The sequence below is a fragment of the Ursus maritimus genome, unplaced genomic scaffold (assembly GCF_017311325.1).
Source record: "Ursus maritimus isolate PB19 unplaced genomic scaffold, ASM1731132v1 scaffold_5, whole genome shotgun sequence".
In the NCBI taxonomy this organism is placed as follows: Eukaryota; Metazoa; Chordata; class Mammalia; order Carnivora; family Ursidae; genus Ursus; species Ursus maritimus.
The window spans coordinates 59,049,839-59,071,867 of record NW_024426663.1 but is presented as its reverse complement, the minus strand read 5'-3'; the positions used below and the strand labels follow the sequence as shown (position 1 = coordinate 59,071,867).

The 22,029-nt window shown below is 49.1% G+C and overlaps 2 protein-coding genes across 2 annotated transcripts in view; both read right to left on the bottom strand.

Annotated features, from left to right (window-relative positions):
- The window catches only part of FSTL4 (follistatin like 4), a 617,506-nt gene extending 613,223 nt beyond the window's left edge, over positions 1 to 4,283 (bottom strand). The window contains exon 1 of the mRNA XM_040622453.1: positions 4,151 to 4,283. The gene's annotated coding sequence lies outside the window, so the exon portion shown is untranslated. The remainder of the gene's footprint in view (positions 1 to 4,150) is intronic.
- The window catches only part of CUNH5orf15 (chromosome unknown C5orf15 homolog), a 106,765-nt gene continuing 88,919 nt past the window's right edge, over positions 4,184 to 22,029 (bottom strand). Inside the window, exon 3 of the mRNA XM_040622456.1 lies at positions 4,184 to 4,315. Within this exon, the coding sequence (XP_040478390.1) occupies positions 4,303 to 4,315 (13 nt within the window). The 3' untranslated portion in view covers positions 4,184 to 4,302. The remainder of the gene's footprint in view (positions 4,316 to 22,029) is intronic.

The window sequence follows — 22,029 nt, the reverse complement described above, 5'->3', positions numbered from 1 at the left end:
CCCCCCCCCCCCCCCCCCCCCCCCCGCCCCCACAGCCAAGCAGCATTGAGCATATGAGAATGAGGACTCCTAGAAGCAGCCTTGCCTGACCTTGGAGGCACAGGTGTGAGGCCATGCCCTCCGCAGGAGGGTGCACCAGGAACAAGGCCCCAGACACCGCTGGGTGCCTTCTGATAGCATCAGTCCCATCTCCCTTGCTAACAGAAGCCAGTGTAATCCAGGCCCCCAGGTGGTGGGAAGGCTGGCCCCCATCCCAGCCCCACAACAGGATGTTAATCTGGATTAACCCTAAACCAATTAGTCCTTTCATTCCTTTTGTCAATGACAAGCTTAAGAAGAGGCATATTACAAAATTCTGATCAAGGAGACATTGCTCTGGAGAGCAGGCCTGCTGGAGAAGCTCCTGGGAACGATTACTTAGCTCTTAAATAGAGATACAAGGACCATTTTTCACCTATTAGATTGGCAAGAATCCAAAAAGTTGAGAACATACTCTGTCAGTGTATGGGAAACAGACCCTTTGTACATTGCTGGTGGGAAAAGCTGGTACAAACCCTGGAAGGGCAATTGGCAACATCTGTCAAGGTCACAAAGACATGTCCCTTTTGCCCCAGCAGTTCTAATTCTGGGAATTCATCCTATAGGAAAACTAACAGAATTGTAGAATATATTATAATAGCAAATATGGGGAACAACCGAAATGTCTATCAAGAGACGACTGGTTCAACAAATTAAATTACATGCATATGACACAATATGATACAGCTATAAAATATTAAGGATGTACTTTGCGTACCAAAATATTTTGCTAGGTGGGAAAAAAAAAAAAAAAGCAGTGTCCCAAAACGCTTAGAGTATGCTACCATTTGTAAAAAAAAAAAAAAAAAAAAAAATGCACATGAGGTGATAAAACTACACATTCATATTTGCTTTAATATGCATTATGTAAAAAGATTCTAGAAGAGGGCACCTGGCTGGCTCAGGCAGCGGAGTGGTGACTCTTGATCTCAGGGTTCTAAGTTCAAGTCCACATTGGGTGTAAAGATTACTTAAAAAAATAAAATCTTTAAAAAAAGAAAAAGACTCTGGAAGAATTAACAAGAAAGTCCTACTAGCGGGCAGGTAGAAAAGGAGTAATAGGGAGACTTTTTATTGCATACCTTTGAAGTGTTTTAGATTTGCAAAGTTGTGTAACATTTCACCATAATTCAAACAATTCGCTATAATCTGAATGCTGTGTCCCACCCACCTCCTAAATTCATATGTTGAAATCTTAACCCCCAAGGTGATGATATTTGGCAGTGGGACTTCGGGGAGTTTATTAGAGCATGAGGACAGAGGTCAGGATCAGTGCCCTTATAAAAGAGTCCCCCGCCAAGTGAGACTGACTTCAGCCGAGTGAGAAAACAGCAAAGAAGACAGCCATCTGTGAACCAGAAAACCCTCACCAAACACAGAATATGAGGCCGCCACGATTCCAGACTTCCCAGGCTCTGGAATTACGGGAAACAAAGGCTCGCAGTTTATGAGCCCCCCGATCTATGGCATTTCGTTAGGGCAGCCCACAGAGCCTAGAACATAATCACACATTTTGAAAGAAAGTAAACCAATGAAAGGATGGTATCTTTTCTGCCTGTGAACATTTGTATACAAGGATCTGAAGGCTGGGTGGAACCACAGCAGCCGTTTTGTGACGCTGAAAGGCACGAGTGGGGACTGGGGAAGTAGAAAGAACATTCAGTGATATTGCTAAATTGTTGAATTAACCAAATCTGGAGCTGCCCCGCCTCAGAGCTTCTCATCAGATAGATAAATCCCTTTACTGTTTAAGCCATTTGAGTTGGGTTGCCTTTTACTAACATACACCAGCATCCCAGCAAGGAGACGTCCCTGGTCAAGGCCATTCTTGCGGGAACACATAACAAACAGATGAGCTGTGCCTCTACTCATGCTTCCATTGTAAAGAAGAAATGAGATGTTAGGGGTTAACATGGAGGCCTAAATATAGACATTTATCTCTGCCTCCGATCCCCCAAAAAACTCCTCTAAAATAGCAGTGAAGGTCTAAAGCGACAGAAACCCACAAGGACAAAGAAAAGAGAAGATGACAGAAGATAAATATATCAACAACAGTTTCAGGAAGCTGAAGAGCAGATGGGCAAGCGCCAACTGGCTTTGCAGATGGGAGAAAATGGAAACAGAAGCCTGTGTTTGGATGAACAAGCCCATTCAGAACCCAGAAAAGGCCCAGGGATTGAAGGGGCACCAAACACACCCGAGGCATGGTTGGGGCTAAACACAGGAGGGCTCATGGAAAGTCTACGTAAGACTTAGGAATCCTACTCCCGCCACCTAGCAAGATGGCCACCTTACCATCACCACAAAGAAAAGATGGGAGGTCAACTCTCTGGGGATTTGGGGTCAAAGACCCTTTGGATTCAAGGACAGCAGACACGGCTGAGCATGGGGGTGTGAGGGCCATATTAAAAACAGAGAGAATAGGGTACGTCTATACACTGAATGGTAAAGACATGTGCCACCTTCTCCCACTGAACTTCTGGAATTTCTCAGCCAAACCTATACTTCTCCTCCAGGTAGACAATAGAAGGATTTCTCTTTTGAGAAAATGTCCACCCCAAGAGAAAAGACCCAAAGATACTGATACTATGGAAATAGCCAAGTCACCCTACCCCACCACCCTGTACTGAGGTCCACTGGTCATCAAGCCTCCCCCAAGCACAGGGTCCTCCCAGGGGGTATCTGGGGCCTTACTCGTAGATACGTATGGAGAGCCAAAGAGCACCAGACGTTGCACTAAAATCTCTAACTGAAAGTCACATCAGAGCAAACAAGAAATAAAAGAACTCCAAAGAATATAGAGAGATGGCAGGAAAGAGAAAAAAAATATATACATAATGTATGTATTTTCATACCCACAGAAAAATTAGAAGATAGTGCATTTCATGAAATGAGAACAAGGGGGCTATAAAATGAACATTCAGAGAAAAACGCTTTGAAATTAAAATAGGATAGCAGAAATTTTTTTCACCAACAGAGTATTTGAAAAATAGGAAAAAAAATCTCCATAAAAATAGAACAGAAGGATGGATGGCTCAGTTAGTGGAGCATATGACTCTTGACCTCAGGGTTATGGGTTCAAGCCCCATGCTGGGTGCAGAGATTACTTTTAAAAAATCTTCCCAAAACATACCAATAAAATAAGATAAAAACAGAGAGGGAGGCATACCATAAGAAACTCTTAACTGAGGGTTGCTAGAGGGGAGGGGGATGGGGGTGGGGTAACTGGGTGATGGGCATTAAGGAGGGCACTTGATGAACACTGGGTGTTATAGGCAACTGATGAATCACTAAATTCTACCTCTGAAACTGATAATACACTGTATGTTAACGAAATTAAATTTAAATTTAAAAAAAGAAAGAAAAAGAGTAGAAAATAAGAAAGATAAGAAAATTCAAGGATTCATCTAACAGGTTTATCTTTCAACTAATAGGAGTTACCAAAAAACAAAATAAAGTTAACAGAGAAAAAGCAATTATCAAAAAATAATCCAGAACTGAAGGAAATGGATTCCAAGGCTCAACAGATCTCCAAGTGTATGGCACCACGAATTAAACTTTAAAATTTAGTTTTGGGGCGCCTGGGTGGCACAGCGGTTAAGCGTCTGCCTTCAGCTCAGGGCGTGATCCCGGCATTCCGGGATGGAGCCCCACACCAGGCTCTTCCGCTATGAGCCTGCTTCTTCCTCTCCCACTCCCCCTGCTTGTGTTCCCTCTCTCGCTGGCTGTCTCTATCTCTGTCAAATAAATAAATAAAATCTTAAAATAAAATTTAGTTTTAATTTTTTTTAATTTTTTTCAACCTTTCCAAGGAACAGCTTCATAAAATGCAGAACAAAGAAATGGAGAGAAATCCTAACAACTTCCAAAGCAAAGAAGCAGGTCACGTACAAACCTGAGGATCTGAAAACTATCTGACGTCTCAGCAACAATGAAAGCCAGAAGACAACGGAACAATGCTTTCAAAATTCTAAGGGGAAATGATTTCCAATCCAGAGTCAGCCACAGTATCAATCAAGGAGGAGGCTAAAATCAAGACATTTTCAGATAAGCAAGGTCTTTAAAAACTTACCTCCTAGTCACCCTTTCTCAGGAAGTTACTGGAGAGAAGAAGAGCCCAAGAAAGAGGATGAAGTGGGATCCAAGGTGCAGGGGACACTCTAGAAGCAGGAGTTGGGTGCTGCGTGCAGGGAACGGTCTGGACGAGACCTGCAGGCTGGAGGCTCAGAAGGACTGCCTGAAAAATACACAAGAAAACAAGGCTGTCACTGGAGGGGTTGGAAATATTCAGAGATGTTCATTTCTGTCGCGGAGTTTGGGAAATCATGTGTAATCGGTTCATATAGACAAAACAAAGGGGGGTAGGGGGACAATCATTCTGAGAAAACATCAAGTGGCACAAGAACCTCTAATCTTAATACCACAAACGACTCCCTGTGAATAATAGCTACCTACAAAGTCATGATCGTGTAAACATCGAATACTGATTTCACCCAAATTGAAGATTTAACACTGTCAGAGGGATAGGAGAAGGGGAAGCTAGGGGGCAGGGGGCCGCAGGGGAGGGTGCCATGCAGATTATAAAAATTACAAATCCCCCCCTTCCACAAAAGAAAGTCAATGGATCGTATCTAAAATTAAAAAAACAAATCAAGAAATCGCAGTTAAATCAAGTAGTATAGAAATACAGAGAAAATACAAGAAATAGAAGAAAAACTTGGCTAACCACTCAAAGCTGTTGATTCCTGGGAGCCGGTGCAGAGAACAGGTAGGCAGGGCCCTGCCGTCATTCTCTGAAAGCCCAGCACTTCTATTTGGGTTCTTGCACACCAAACCTGGATTTAAAAAGCGTAAATAGCCAGGGGCGTCTGGGTGGCTCAGGCAGATAAGCGTCCAACTCTTGATTTCAGCTCAGGTCATGATCTCAGGGTCATGAGATCGAGCCCCAAGCTGGGCACGGAGCCTCCTTAAGATTCTCTCTCCTTCTCCCCCTGCCCATCCCCCCACCACTTGCACTCTCTCTCCAAAAAAAAAAAAAAAAAAGTTTAAAAAGAAAAAAAACAGCAATTGTCTGGTGATCTCCTGGCATCTGAGCAGGTCCGGGCCCACTTCTAGGAGGCTGTGTGCCAGCCAAGGACCCAGCAGCTGACCTCGGGAGCTTACCATCCAGCCAAGACAGAAGCCCAGGAGAGACAGCAGGTTGTTTTCAGTGTTACACTGTTACCAGCAGTGCTACATAGACATCACAGGGCATGATGTCTCCTTGTTCACGGATGCACACGTGTCTCCGGATTAGAGACCTAGAAGCTGGGTGGCCAAGACAAACGTGTGCCAGTTTAAATTTTAATAGATACTGCCAAATTGCCCTCAGAGAAGGCTGCCCAGGGTACGTTGCCACCAGCAGTGGGCAATTCTCCCTCACTCTGCGTACCCTTGGTGATAACAATCGTTCTCACATTTGCCAAGCTGCCAGGTGACAAAGCTATATCTCCTTTTTGTTTGTTTACATCTTCATAGTTACTAGTTGCCTTGTTCTGTTCAGGCTGCTATAACAGAATTACTATAGACACTGTGACTTATAGACAAGAGAGAGAAATATCTTTCTTGTTTTAGAGGCTGGAGGTGTGAGATCGAGGTACCTGCAAATTTGGTGTCTGGAGGGGGCCTACTTCCTGATTCATAGATGGCGGGCCCATGATCTTCCCTAGTGGAAGAGCCAAGGGAGCTCTCTGGGTCTCATTTATAAGGGCGCTAATCCCACTCGTGAGGACCCCATCCTCATGACCTAATCATCTCCCAAAGGCCCCACTTCCTAATGCCATCACCTTGGGGAATAGATATCAACATACAAATTTGGGGGAGACAAACATTCAGTGTGTGGCACTGGAATGTATTTGATAATAAAAAATTGGGAATACACTGCACCATTTAAAAAGGGTAAGGTGATGGCATGTGTTAGCATGAAAATATCTCCAAGATGTATTGCTCATGGTGGAAGCAATTTGCAAGCAAGCAATAAATACCAAATGATACTATTTATGTTCAAAAACACATGCACAAAAATTCTGTGTGTGTGTAAATTCATGAGAACCGTCTGAAAGAAGACACACCAGAGAGTAACTGTGGTCTTTACTTCAGGAGTGGGAGGAAAGTATCCTCAGGGGGACGTTTACTTTCTCCATAAGTACAGGAGACAAACACGAAGGCTCTGGACCAGACTGCCTGGTTCTAAGTCCAGCTGTGGAGGCCCCCAGGCTCTCTGTTTTCTCTTCTGCAAACTAGGGATAGTAATACCTACCTCATGGGGTTGCATAAGGATTAAATGTATTATAGACATGTACACGAACCCACACACGTCTAAGATCAGGGCTGTGTGTTCACTATTATCATCCATAATGTTTGATTGCTTAACAAGAAATCAATGTATGTTTCATGTATTCATGGTATAATTTTTTCGTAAGAAGGAAAAGGAAGAAAGAAGTAAAACCAAAATATAACAAGGTGCCCACGCAAGACAAGAGCGGGGACACACAGGAGCAACCAAAGGAAGAGCTGGCCAAGCACGGCCACAGAGAAGCCCAAGGCGAAGGGGACAGCACCCTGGAGATGGGGCCCAGAGCCTGGCCCTACCATTCCCCGGCTGGGCCTCCATTTCTCCGAGCCTCAGTCTGTACACCTGCACTGTGTGGGGGAGGGGAAACAGAGGGGAGGTCACCAGACTCAGACGAGGGGCTGCCCACTGTGCAAGCCCCAACTCCTCTCAGGCCGCATCTCCAGCTCCACACCCACTGGGTCGGGTCCAAGAGCCCTGCCACCCAAGTACAGGGGGGCCCAGACTGCCAAGTCCACAGCCTGCTCGGGGCCCAGGCCCTGCCATCCCAAGCCCTCCCTGAGTCTGCCCCTCTAGGACCACAGTCTCCTCCTACTGCCATCTGGGGCTCTGAGGCCCCATCATTCCCCCAGCCCAGACACCGCCCCCTTTCTCCCTCGGGAACTGGGCTGTCCTTCCCCGGTGTGGAGAGATGCAAGGTGTCAACGGGCCCCATCTTCTGAGCCGTGCTCCTCTACCAGGTCCCAGTCTGGCCTGAGCCTGTAAGCGAACTCCTCCTTTGCCTGCATGGCCCAAGGGCTGCGTGTGGAGTCTGGGACAACGTGGCAGCTGCCACCCTCCGGCCAAATATCCACGCTGCTCCCACCCACCTCACTAAGAACCAGGCTTCCTGACGGGGCTGCAACCAGAGCTCACTGCAGAGCCCGCAGCTGCCCACTCACAGACTCCCTCCCTTCCAAACACTCCACACAAAGGCACTTTTTATCTGGTTCAAAAACATGCTTTAAAAGCTTTAAAAGTCTTTGCAGTGGTTTCCCATGTTCTAGTCTCTTTCAGATGATAATAGTTTTAATTATAACAATCATTATAGCATAATACCTTCAATTTAGGCAATCAGCTCCATTCAGAATATTCAAATGGGGAAATGGTGCTTGGGCAAGCCAGGCTCTCTCGGCACTTGGTTTCCGAAAGAAGCTCTCTGGGCCCAGCAGGTGCTGGCTGCGACCCGGAGGCAGGAGATGCACTCTGCAGTGGGTTGTGGGAGAAGTCCCAAGAGTAGGCCTAGAGGGAGCCCACAGGGATTCCAGCACAGGAATCCCCAGGCCTCCCCAGAAGAAACTCCGCCACTCTCAGAGACCTACCGTGGCTCCGATTGCCCAGAGATGAAGGCTCCAATTCCTCAGTCCTCTCCTATCCAACTCCAGCCCATCCTGAACAGAATCCCGGCACGTGCCACCTTAACCTGGCCCGTGTCCTCTTCCCACACACAAGACACGACTACCACCACCTATTAGGTACCGACCAGGGCCGGGCACCATGCAAGCCAGGTGACCAGTCATTCCAGTTTGCCCAGGACTGTTCCCATTGTAGCTCTAAGAATCGTTCACAGGAATGAACTCAATAAATGCCAACTGGGGTTCATAAAAATCTCCTGGGAGCCCCAAGGCTGGAGGAATACACAACTTCATTTATTCATTCCACACATATTCCCTGAGCACCTACTCCATGCCAGACCCTGTTCTACAAGCTAGGACCATGTCAGGGATGAAACCAGGAATCCCCACACTTGTGGAGCCCATAGTGAGTGGAGGGGGAGGCACTAGGGAAAAGGCCTGCAAATCAGCTGGGATTTGGACCAAGAATTCAGGTCATTCTAGGTCAAGAACAGCCCTTGGTAGCTTGAAAACTGTGCCAGTCTGTGTCCCTGGATGTAGGAACAGAAGAGAGGGTGTTGGTGAACACCTCTCAACCCGCAGTGGCTTCCAAGCAGACCCAGAGAACAGTAGCAGAGCCAAGGGGTGGCTGGGGGAGTCTTTAAGAACCCCTAAGCTCCATCATTGCCCCTACTCGTGATGAGACCGTTGACCATGTTTCCCTTTGCATGAAGAGCCACACAAACACAGCTGGTCTCTGGCCCCACTTTCCACGGACCCCTGCCCCTGAGCCTCTCCACCTGGGTAGGAACCCCAGAGCCTACAGGTGGGGTCTGCTGCCCCAAACCTTGGTAGGCAGAATGAGGAGTCCGGGCTTAGTCCAGAGGGCTATCATCTGAGCTTGGCTCGTGGAACAGCATGAGGATCTAATACAAATAGGATGTCTCACCAGTACTTACAGGATCACTGTCCCGAGAGTCAGAGTCCAGCTGAAGCCCTGCCTCCTCCAGGAAGCACTCCCAGACTTCCATCTTCTTACCACTGGTGAGTTCGCTTCTTCTCACCTCTCCAACTAGATCCCAGATTTATTTCCAATTTTTTATCAGTATGTTGTACATTCCCGGCTCTCCACCCACCCTGGTCACTGCCTCAGACCCTCCTCCTTGGACCTGATAAAATTATGCATTAACAGAAATGTCCCCACCACAGAGGCCACCTTAGGGCAGAACCGGATGCTTCCTCAATCCCCATCTCCACCTGCATTTAGTGCATGGCAGCCACCAAGATATGCATTGTGGCCTCTGCACTTTTAACATGAAAGACCCTTCCTTCTATGATACAAATGGAATCATTTCCCTCTAAGGGGCGGGGTCCTGGGACTCACAAAACCACAGGTCAAGGGTAAGCAGTTTTTTCTTTCAAATAAGCTACAGCCGGCTGCAGCTTGCCCGCAGATAAATGTGCACGCTGCTGCCTAAGGCACTGCCCGACTGTCCTGCCTCGGAAGGCATCACACACACAGCCCTCCCAGGGCGACTGCCTCCCACCCGCCGGCCATACCAGCAGCCGCACCACCCGGAGCGGGACACATCCTGCTCTCCCCTGCCTTTTCCAAGCCTGGAAATGGTCGCTGTCCAAGCTGACAGATGCCTGTTCTGCACCCAGTCGGCCCGTGACTTAGATGCTCTACCTATGAACCAAATGCCAACTTACCAAACGGACCTGCCATGCAGGGGAGGAAGGGCTTCACCCCCTCCCGGGGGAATTACTTAGGGAAAGAAAGGTGGATTCTTGCCCCTCCCCTACTTAAAACCCTGGCTTCCAGCGGCTGTCAGGGTAAGAGCTCCCAGCTCACCGGCCACGCAGGCCTTGTCACTGAACTCTCCGCCTCACCCAGGGATGCTGGGAGCTCCCGGAAAGCTCCAAGCCCTTCCCTTTCCCAGGGCTTTGCCACACTCTGACTCTCTACCTGCCAGTTCACTTTTCTGGGCCAGTTTAAACATGGCTTCCTCTGAAAAGTCTTCCCTACCTCCTGTGTAATCCAAATTTACTCTCTTTTTTAAGAAGCAATCTGCATAGCAGTTAGCAGGGAATTTGGAGTCAGAATTCCTGATTCGAATCCCAGGTCTGCCGCTGACTAGCTTTGTGACGGTGCCCAAGTTACTTAATCTCTCTGTGCCTCCACTTCCTCATCTGTGAAATGGAGCTCATGCACAGAATCGTGAGGCCAATAAAAGCATGTCATCCACTTAGAGTGTTTTGAAGCGTGAGGAGCGCTTGGTCGATAATCAGTGTCAGTTGTCACTATAATCATGATCATCTTATACCTCCCACCGCCTTCTGGGCTTTGCCTTCATAGCCGGCCTCACAGCTGGTCACCGCGCATCTGCTTGGTGGTTATTTGCTGACGGCTTAGATGTCAGGTCCATGAGCGAGAACAACCTCGAAGCCTGGCGTGGTGCCTGGCACGCATAGGCACTCAATAATTAACACTTGATTAAAGAGTCATCATGGCTGGCTCTCTCTGCTTTAGATGGGAGGTGGTCAGGATACAGGCAGCGTGACTTGCTGAGGCCCCCGCTGCAACCCAGGTGGACAGGGCAGCTGGGGGGCCTACCTGTGGGCAGCTGGTCAAGAGCCAGGGCTCAGCATCAGGCTTCCCAGGCCCGAGGCCCAGCTCTGCCCCGGACCCCCACGTGGCCTTGGACAGGCTTCTTCAACTCTCTTTGTCCGTAAAACTCCAGCGGGAAACCCACAACAAGTCAAGGTGGGATCCCCAAAGGGAAGAGCAAAGCAAGCCCCGGGTCCCCTTCCCTGCTGGCCCGAGCTGGCTCCTGACCGGACCCAGCATCTGCATCGCCATCTGCACAGTGCGTAAATCCACACAATTAATATTCTCCATAATCTTACCGCAACCATTTTTCTTCACGAATGTGTTTGGTTTCAGAGAACGCGGCGTGTTCTGGAGGCCCATTTACATTTCATTATCTCTAAAAGCTTAACTACCGTAACTAATGCTAGATTAATAAGTAGCCCCATCGAACAACTACTTTAAACAACACCACTTACACAGTCTCGCCGCTGGTGGGAAAGGAGGCTTTCAACAGAGGCTGTGGTCAGTCGAGTCAAGCGGGTCTGATTTCTGTATCTCCCATGAGAGAGTCTACATACCGTTCCACCAGAACAAGTGAACCTCAGCCGACGCCGTCCGTTTCCCAGGCCGCTGCAAACCCGGGCCTGGAACGGGGACCCAGGGAGGTCCGTGTGGCCCACGTGGGGTGTTCCCAAGGCCCATACCCAACAGAGCCCTGCCTGGGGGCTCTCCAACTAGACAGGACCAGGAAATGCTCATTTGCTGGTGGAAGCCTCGTGTACAACCTTGAAGAACAAGAAAACAAGTGGCCGAGTTTAGAGATATCAATGCCAGACTCCGGCTGGAGGCCCTAGGGCCACCTCCCAGAAGACAGCGCATGAGGCACGCTCACGAGGCAGCCACAGGACCCAGGCTCTCTCTGGGCCCTCACCAGCTCTCAGAGCCCCCTGGGACCACGTGCTCAGCTGTTGCTCTTTGGGGAGGTATTCACTATTATCATATTCTTACAACACAGTTGAGATGGCAGTTTCCCCATGAAGTACTGATGCAGGCGGAGGGTATGTTCCAGAAATCACCTCCTCTAAACTGTCATCCCACCTGACTCTTCCTCAGGTGCCCCAACATTTCAGCTCAGGCAATTGTCTAGGCTTTGGCTATTGCGATGGCTCTTCAGTGCAATGTTCAATCGATGTTCGTGGAAGGCCCTTCTCCTGCAAGCGTCTGTTCCGCTCTGAGAACGTGAACACAGAGCAATGTGCAGGCCTTCATCCAAAGCACTGGGCTGCCCACTGACTACCCCCCAATCGCCTCTACCTACTCTATCTACCACCTCCCCGACACCTCTGCTCACCCTGCACCAATGCTCTGAGCCTGTCCACGGTCTCCAGCACAGCAGACTGAGGCCCAACGTTTGAGTAGTGGGCAGCCTTCGGCTTTAGGACTGGAAGCCAGGGAGGAGCCCTGCTCAAGGAAGGCCTGCCCTCGGCCCCCTCTCCAAAAATCTGGGGTCCAAGCTCCCAAAGTTCTAACCCTTGTCTGTTGTCCACCTCTGACCAGGGAGACGCCCAGAAGCTAAGCCACCTGCTGTCCACCAGTTCTCCTGCCCAGTGGGGTTCAGACTCTCCCCGGGCCCTGGAGAACAGCACTGGTGTCCCTCGTGGGCACACACCCAGGATGGCTCATTGATCAGTGGCAAGCACAGTCTACAAGCTCTGGGGGCATTGCCCATCTCCCTGGCAGGCAGGGAAAAGCAAGGCAGACCAGAGCCCCTGCGGAATCTTGCCCCAGCTCTGTGGGGTGGCCTCTCCACCTCTGCATTGGGAATTGTCCTTGGGTCCCTGGTATATAGCTTAGAGGTCAACCTCAAGTTCTCTGGGCAGCTGACGCATCTAAACTAAGGCCCTTCTTCTAGGTGTCCCACCAAAAGCCCACATTTCCCAGGAAGGGGCTAAGAGTCCTGGCCATAGGAGGATTCTCCATCGTGCAAGATGACAGCTCGCAGAGCCTGAGGCTGAAGGTCACGTGGACAGGCAGGGTGCAGCTAGAGAAAACAGGAGGTCGCGTCCCTCCCCCACTCCACGGTGACCCTTGTAGAGCTCCTGAGGGCAGCAGCCAGCCCTACCAGCTAGATTCCCCCTGCAGCTTCTCAGCCAGAAACAGGGAGGTTAATAAAACACAGGACGAGGGTCTCCCGAGGGACAGCTCTTGGCCGCCTCTGAAGTTTACAAAAGCAGCGCTTCTGATGTCTCACACGCCGCCTGCCACGGCTCCCTGTGAATTATTACACTGCAGGTTTTCAGGACATTCTGTCTGCAATGCCTTGGGAATTAGAGTAATTGTATTTTATCTGTTTGCCAAGAGTTTTCAGTAAACTCCTTTAATGTACTTTAAAACTCACAGCCCCAAATAGCAATGCATGCCTTCCAGCTTATGCACCAGGCACTGAATAAACACAGGGTGATGTATGGGGCTGGAGAGGACACTATTCATATATTCACACCCTTTACCAAAACACACATGCATCTTAATGACGTTACTTAACCACACAGCCCAACAAAAGGAGCTCCGTGAAGGTCACAGTCACAGGCCTTCCTCCAAGATGGTCCCTGCCGCTCACAGAAGGCCCTCAAGGTAGTCTTTGTACCAAGGGTTCCCTGACATAGGGACGCCTGGGTGGTGCAGTTGTTAAGCGTCTGCCTTCCACTCAGGGTGTGATCCCGGAGTTCTGGGATCGAGCCCCACATCAGGCTCCTCCGCTGGGAGCCTGCTTCTCCCTCTCCCACTCCCCCTGCTTGTGTTCCCTCTCTCGCTGGCTGTCTCTCTCTCTCAAATAAATAAATAAAATCTTTTTTTAAAAAAAAAAAGGGTTCCCTGACATAGACCGTCACTATCCTATCACTGGGTGGGCGGGTGACAGCATCAGGCCCCTTCTCCTGCCCCTACAACTGGGCCCAGGCCACTTCCAGCCACTAGGTGCCACCCCCACAGGGACTCCCCCAACAAGCTGCCTCCAAATCCACTTCACCATGTCCCTCAGCCAGGACAAGAGGGAGGAGAAACAGGAGGAGGAGGAGCCTGATAAAGAGGAAGGAGAAGGTGGCTGGGACTGGGGAGTTGGGGGGTGCTAGAGCAGGAGGTGCTGGGGTGGCAGTGGGGCACAGAGGACAGCTGCACTGGCTCGGAGTTCTTTACTGGAAGCTGGATGCTGAGAAATATGAGAATGATCCAGAATTAGAAAAGATCCGAAAAGGGAGAAACTACTCCGGGATGGACATAATAACCACATGCAAAGATAAACGACCAAATTATGAAGATTAAGATGTTCTATGAGGAGCGTCTGCACCTGGATGATGAGATCCCCTACGATGTCTTGGACAACAGTGGGTACTTTGATGTGGGAGATAAAGAGGAGGAGTGGATCCACATTTTCATGAAAAAGGAGACAGGATAACTCTTCCCGCAGGGATTTATCACTGCCTCATGCTGGAGGAAAAGAACTATGTGAAGCCCCTGTGGCTGCTCGCAGGAGAATCGGGTGTGGACAGCATGCAACTAGCCAGCTGACCATTTCGAGGCCCGGGGGCAGAATGTGGAATTTCGGACGCAGACGGCGGTGCAGCCACGTTCCTGGGGCCTGGCTCACCCTTCACCCTTGGGAATGCCCCAAACATGATCACAGCAGAGAGCCTGTCCCTTCTCCTGAGGCTAGGGGCGATTTCCTTTGCAAGATTATTTGATTAGAGTATGTTTTAATGAAAGGAGCTTAATTATAAAAGTGATTTTTATATGGAAGCAGCTGTGGGAATGTGGACAAATCACATTCATTTTACCTAAATTTAAGATCAACCATCAGCAACCCTGTATTGGCGCATGCACTCAACTTTAATCCGAACGACGGTCCTCTCCCCAGATGTAAGTGCCGAACTGCTCTGTGCGGACCTGGTTCTTTGGGAGCAGATGTCGGTGGATGCCATGCCTGCCTTTTTAGACGGGGTCGTAGTAGATGACAGGACCAACCAGAGAAGATATTTTTCTCCCAAAACTAAGTGAGTGCTGTCGGGTGCGAGCTTTCATATGAGTAGGGGGGATACTCAGAGTTGCTTAGGCCACTTGCTTATTCAAAATAAAGGAGCTGCTTTAATTTAAAAAAACAAAACAAAACACCACCATGCAGGGGCCTTTAATCTGACCCAGAGTAAAGACAACATCCTTACAAAAGACGCACTGTGGGCCCTGCTCTGCTCTGGGACCTCACCTCCTCCCGCTCTCCTCTGCTGGACCTGGCTGCCTCCTGCCGCTCTTCACACACAGCAGGGGCACCTCTACCACTGGGCCTCCGCAAGTGCTGTTCCCTCCACCCGGAAGGCTCTCCCCAGACCTCTGCGAGGTTGCTTCCCTCCCTCGACCCTTCTACCCCATGACGTTGCAGTGAGAAGCTGGCCAGCCATCTCCCCAGACACAGAATCAGTTAGCACCTTAATCTTGGACGTCCTAGCCTCCAGAACTGTGAGAAATAAATTTCTGTTGTTTATAAAGCACCCAGTCTACGGTATTTTGTTCCTGCAGCCCAAACAGACTAAGACAATATTCATCGCCACTGATAAATATTTGTTTATGGTCTCTCTCTCTCTGCACCTTCTCCCCAACTAAAGAGTAAAATCCATAAAAGCAGGGATTTTGCCTTTTTTTTTTAACTGCTCTATTTATTCCCAGCTCCTAGAGCAGGGCCTCACATGCAGCCAGAGCTTTGAAGTATGTGTTGGAATGGCCTTGCTCCTAGTCTCACAGAGAAACAGTATTATGGGAGAGAAAAGAGGGGCTCAAGAGCCGGTCTCTGCTCACGGGGCCCACACCCCCAGTAAGGCTGCCTCTGAACTCTTTCCAGCCTGTGTAGGGAACCACTGGAGCCCCAACACCTGGCTCCGTGGCCACACCTGCCCTGGGCATGGCCGTTGGGGGAGAAAACAGCATGTGCAGAGCAATGGCCCCAACACCACCCCCTCCCGCTGTCCCAGATGCCCTAGGAAAAGGCAACCAGGAACGATGGGTTATCTGCCCCTCCAGATCTGGAGACTATTCCCGTCCCTCTGCTGCCCTCCCACGTACCTACTGACAGGCTCTCGACCTACGCTGTCCAATATGGTAACCACCAGCCACCTGTTTGGCTACTGAGCACTTCAAATATGACTAGTCAAATCCATATGTGTAAATATAAAATACATGGCAGATTTCAGAAGCTTTGAACAAAAAAAAAAAGAAAACAGGCTATCGCATTAACAGTTTTGTGTATTAGTTACATCTTGAAACGGTAGCACTTTGGATAGATACGGTTAAAGAAAATGTATTATCCAAATTAATGTTACCTCTTTCTTTCTACTTTTTTAATGTGACTACTACAAATATCTAAATTTTCTGTACAGCTCACATTAGATCTGTGTAGAACAGTGCCGATCTAGAGGAAACAGTCATCTGAGAAGCAGTTCTGACCAGAAGTTGGGAAGTCTATTCTCTGCAGCTCCAAACTCCTTGCTTTTTCCTGTGCATCAGAGCAAGCAAGAGGGCTGGGTCCTCCCCTGGAGCTGGGAAGCAGAAGGGCCAGGGAAGCTACACTCCCACACCTGCCTTCTGGGACTGTGTGTAGACAGACACACAGGGGGCCAGACTGCAGACAAGCTGAACCCCCTCCTGGCCTTTGGAACACCTGTTTGGTCTCTGAGGATGGCAGGGACTTGGGTTCAAGTGCTGGTGGATTGAGGGGTCTTGCAGCGGAGCAACCCTGAAGGGGGTTGTGTCACTAGGCCAGTGTGTGCTGATGGAGCTCAGTCCCTTGTGGCCTGGGCCTTGGGCACTGACCACAGGGGTCAGCTGTGCCTGCTTCATGGAGGACTCCCTCTGCCGGCCATGGCGTTCATGCTCAGAAGGCCCCAAATATCCCCATTCCCTAGACTGAGCCTCATGAAAATGCATCCAAGCTGGAAGGAGAAGTGGCTGAGATGAGAAGCCCTGCCTCTTCACACTCGAATCTCTGTCCCAGTTGGAATAATGAAGACTTGGAACCCCACACGGGCATTCCACGAGGAGGATTTCTGACTGTGTCCCCAGCACTCAACAGACACAGGGGTGTGGTTGTTTGAGGACGTGGCCTGAGGTGTAGGCTGGAGCATCTGGAGATGTGGCACTTGGTTTTTAAAAATAAGATGAGACCCACATTTCTGGCACTAATGACTCCCAGATTCTATCACCCTTAAAAATATCCCTCAAAGACGGCTGTTGTCACTGCATTTTTAGCGCTTTCTGACTGTTTCAAAGACTGCAAACATTCCAGGCCCTGCTGGGTGTAGACTGCACTGTGTGAGTCTCTAAGGAAGCAGCAGCAGCAGGGGTGGGGCAGGCCCCTCCTGATGCAGGAAGGCTCAGGGGCTGCGTTTGCTGCAGGGGAGGGGCAGGCAGCAAGACAGGGTTGCCCAGCTCAGACTTCTTAGCTGATCTTCCCTCGGCAGCTCAGGGACCAGCCATCGGCCTCATCCAAAACCTCCTCTCACCTCCCCACATCCACACAGAGGTTAGGGGTCTCTTAGGGACACACTGAGGCAGATACTCAATGCATTTGAGAGTGTCGCACCCAAGATGAAGCATTTAGGGAGGGGAGCCCAAAAAGCCGAAGTTCGTGTTGATCATGTTTTTGTCCTTTGGGAGATTCAGAGATGTCAAAGTGGAACAACGAAGATTTAGAAACTGATACAGACAGCCCAGGATCACATCTCAGGAATCCCATTTCATTCCATACAAGGTTCCAAGCTTTCCAGAGTTTTCCCAATGTTTCAGAGCGGTCACAGACACCATCTCTCCGAGTGTGAATTATCTGAGATAACATTTACTTGGCCTTCTGGTGTTTGTGTCTCTCTGGCCCTGGTCAGTGTCCAGCAATTCAGAGAAGGGAAACTTACGTGGGTGTTTACCAGCTATTTAAAAAAAAAAAGCAATGGACAAAGCCGCTCTTCAGTGCCTGGGGTGGTAAGGTCAGTGACTGTTCTAGATAATCTGTGGTGAGAGTCCTAAGCCATGATCCAGTGGGCTGAGCTAGGGGAGGAGGCTCACGGAAGGGCCAGGGAAGCCACACACCCACACCTGCCTCTGGGACTGTGTGTAGGAGGACACTCGGGGGGCCAGACTACCAGCAAACTGAACCCCTTCCCAGCTTTGGAACACCTGCTTGCTGTCTGAGGATGGCAGGGACTGGGGTTCAAGAGCTGATGGATTATGGGGGGCTCACAGTGGAGCAATCCTGAAGGGGGTCATGTCACAGAGCCCCCACCTCTGGCCCACAGACCTTTCGTTCATCAGGCTATTGACCTTCAGAGCCAGATGAACTTGATGGACATCCTCTTCCCTCTGAATGGGTGTGGCTGATGGGCAGAAGGGAGTCAAAGAATATAAACTCCATGAAGGATCTAAGACTTGGCCTCCCTTCCAACCATGCCCACCCCAATCACAGAATGAAGGATAGTAAATGCTTAGAAGCACAGACTCTGCAAAGACTTTTGGATTCAAATTCTGGTTCTGCTTCTTCCCCCTCTGAGATCTTGGGAATGGGAAGAAAAACAACATCAGGCTTGTAAGGTGATTGTGAGTCTCCCATGAGACACTGTGTGGAAAGCTCTCTGCTTTTCCAGAGAACATCACTGCCGACAAACCCAGGGCTGGAACGGACATGCTGGCCGAGCTGCTTCGGAGGTGGACACAGGTGTCCTGGGGCAAGACTGCATCTCGTGGGCTGAAGGCTGCTACTTTGCCAGTGTTTTCTGGTCCAAGAGGATCCACTCACACGGTGCTCCTTCTAGAACATGCCCAGAGCTTGGTCCCACCACCACCTTCTGCAGGGAGCTGGCCAGGTCAGGCTTTGAAGACTTGTGCAAGGGAAGACAACCCAAGTCCTCGGGCCTCAGGGCCAGAGCACAGAGCCATCAATTTGGCAATATATTTCTGAGCTGCTCACCCTTTCCCCGTGTTGCTTGGTTTATGGGCTCTTAGGGCCACCCCCTCACGGTCCATGAAGATCAGGATAAATATATTTGGCTAAGTTAGAAATTCTAGTCCAGAGAAAGCCAGGCAAGGACTTGGACCCCATGGCTTCTATTAACAGAGCATATTTCAGCAAAGACCTCTTAAATCGTGAGGGCTAGAGGGTAGAGCTGCAGGGGTGATGGATGCATTCACTCTAACGTCTAGATGGGAGCTGGAAATCAAAGTGACGGCTCAATGTGCAGTGCTGGGTTCGTGGAAGAGGACCTTTCCATCCACACCCCTGTCACCGGCTGCCACGAGCAGCTCAGACCATGCCAGCCAAACCAGATGGCTCTGAAGGGCGGAGAGATGTGGGGCTCTCTCTATTATGTTAGAGTCCACAGCTTCTTAAAGGCAGGTGTGTGAGAGACATCAGATCCCGAGGCACTGTCTCCAAAGATGGAAATTAGGTGCCTTACTCCAGAGGAGCCCGATTTTCCAGGGAGTTCCAAATCATGATGGGAGGGGAGAGTTCAGAAATTCGATTCATTGCAGAGTTGAGAACAGAAGACAAAACGAGTGGCTTTCAGGCTCCCCGAGGGCAGAGACAGTGGATCAGACAGAAGTGGACTTCAGATGGGAAGATGCTGGAAAGAAGAACTCGAGCTCTCCCGCAGCACTAATCCCACTTCAGCCAAATTACTTGTGATGCACGGGACAGGCGCAGAGACACCGGCTGGCTACTGAGCCTCTGGCTTAAGGAAGCAAAGGCTTCTCTAAGTATCCTCAAAGACCCCGAGCCCTTCCTTTGCTCTTCCCTTCTCTTGCCCCTCTTCCTTTCTCCTGCTCTTGTGTGTTTTCGTCCTGCTTTTCTCCCCTGCTGGCTCCCTCTTTCCTGGCAGTGTCAGAATATTCCATCCCTGTATCAGTTCTAACATGAAATGCAGATGAGCTCATGTCTCTGCGAAAAGAAGAGCCACCACGGGCAGACTTTCCTTGGACTTGGAGGTCTGGGAGGGCAAAGCCAGGGTTGTAGGGATGTCTCTGTGTCCCCAGTGCCAATCTTGCAGTTATAAGTCATGCTTGAGAAAGTTCATGCACGAATTCTAAAACAAAATAAACATGTAGTTCTACCAAAAGAAATCCTAACAAAAGCCTTACCAAATCCTGACCCTGAATAGCAGATGCCAAAATATTGCCCTGATATGTGTTGTCTATGCAAAAAATAGTAATAATAATAAGCAACAGTTACATGATAACAGATAAAGTAGATTTGGTAGCAAAGACTATTATGAGATACACTAAGTTACAATAGTATATATTTTATCAATGAATCAACAATGACCATCCAACACAAATATGGGGCTCATACACCACGGCCACAAAACAGATGCAAGAAAGATGGGCAGAAATGCCCCGTGGCTGTACATTGTACTATATGAGTGACAGATCAAGAAGGCTAATGAATTAGAGACCCGAGAAACATGACAAACATGATCCAATAGCTGACAGGTGGAGGGAACCTGTGGAGGTTCCTAGGACTGCTGTAACAAAATAACCACAGGATGGCTTCCAACAGAAATCGATTTGCTCACAGTTCTGAAGGCCACAAGTCTGAACGCAAGGTGCCCGCAGGGCATGCTCCCTCTGAGACTCTGGGTGGAACCCGTCCTTAGCCTCTCCCTAGCCTCTGATAGGGCTGTCAGGCCTGTGTTCCCTGCTTACAAGTGCATCTCTCCAATCTCCGACCCCGTCATCATAGGCTGTCCCCCCCGCCGCATGCCTGTGTTCCAAATCTCCCTTCTCATTACAAGGCCATCAGTCATCCTGGATTAGTGCCTGCCTAATGACCCCATCTTCACTTGATTATATGAACAAAGGCCTTATCGCCAAATACAGTCATAATTCACACGCACCACGGGCATCAGGACTTCAACATATGGGGGGGGGTGTTAGGGAAGGGGACATAATTCAACCCATAACAGAACTCAGTGACAAAGAAGATACATTTTCTTTACAAGTGTGCTGGTGGCATTAGGTGCCCTATCTTGAACTTCTTGCGTGTACACATTCATACCCACCTATATATTCACATAAATAAAATCCGTATTCTCCCCAAATCTTACAGATTTCTTTCATATTATTTGTTGCATCTCCTGTTTCATTTCTGGTTTTATTTGTTTACATATTTGTTCTTTCTTTGATCAGTTGGACTAATAGGTTTGTGGATTTTCTCAAAGCCTTAATTACTGGTTCTATCCATCAATACTCATTTCATCGGTCTTGTTTATCCAGGGTTATTATTGCTTACATTCTGAATTTTCTTAGCCTCTTTCTTATATCTCGAAGATCTTTAATGTGGCAATGCAGTTCGCTGTGTGTGTGGTTTTGTTTTGCTTCTCATCTTCCCTGGAGACGTAGGGATTTAGAATCATACAGTTTTTCTAAATGTACTGTTTTGGCAATAGCCCATAAGTTTTGACAGTTTGTGGGGGTTTTTCAATTATTCTAAATTTTGTTCTGGGTTTTCTTCTTGATTTAGGCATCCCTTAAGACAACTTTTTTAGGGGCGCCTGGGTGGCTCAGTCAGTTAAACGTCTGCCTTCGGCTCAGGTCACGACCCCAGGGTCATGGAATCAAGTTCTGTATCCGGCTACCTGCTCAGCGGGAAGACTGCTTCTCCCTCTCCTGCTCCCCCTGCTTGTGCTCTCTCTCTCTTTCTCTTTCTGTCAAATAACTAAATAAAAATCTAAAAAAAAAAAGACAACTTTTTTAAATGCCATTCAGTTGAACACTTTTACTTCTTGTGTGTTTCTAACCCCCTTGTGCTATGGTTGGGAACGTGGTAAATGGAATGTCCCCCACAGTCCAGCATGCTCTAGGGGAAATGGCACAGTTTGGGGTCCTCAGGGGTCAGTATTGGCTGGACATGTGTGTGACCATGGATGCCCCCCCCCCACCAGGCTGGCTGCACCAGTAGGAAAGCCACACAGAGTTGGTCTGCCTCACGAGCCAGTCTGGGTGTAACTTTGCTTTCCAAAAAGTACCAGTCCAAAAATTAAATATAATTGCAAAGCAAGGTAAACTTTTATCTCCAAGGGGAGAATATTCATAAAGCAAAGCAAAAATTCTTAAAATCTTCTTTTCCCACCTTTCTCTCTATCAGCATCCTGCCTACCTGCAGCTGTACCCACCCCTAAAAATTCTCCCATCCAGACTCTGTAGGCCCCTAATCTCCTCTACCTCTCCTCCTGACACCAGGCTTTCTGCTTTCAACTTGTGGTTCTCTGGCAGGGGAAAGTTCCCTATTGGCTTCACCATACAAAGGCTGAGTCCTCTAGCTGGGAATGGACTGGGGAAGAAGGGGAGATGAAGAGGATTTGGATGCTTTCATCCCCGTCACGTATGTGAAAGGGGCACCTGCTCTCGCTGTCTGAAGCCAGTGGCTGGGTGCAAATCTGTCAGTCAACAACAGAGGTCTGGGGACCTCCCTCTGAGTGCCAGATGAGGATGTGGACTGGCCTGGCTCGCTACCCATCTCCAATGACTCCCAGGAAGCTAAGTCACCAGCCTCAGAACACCCACTCCAACTCCTGAAGTGACATCCCCTACTGTCTGATCCAGGACTCTCCTGAGCTCTTTTCCACTCT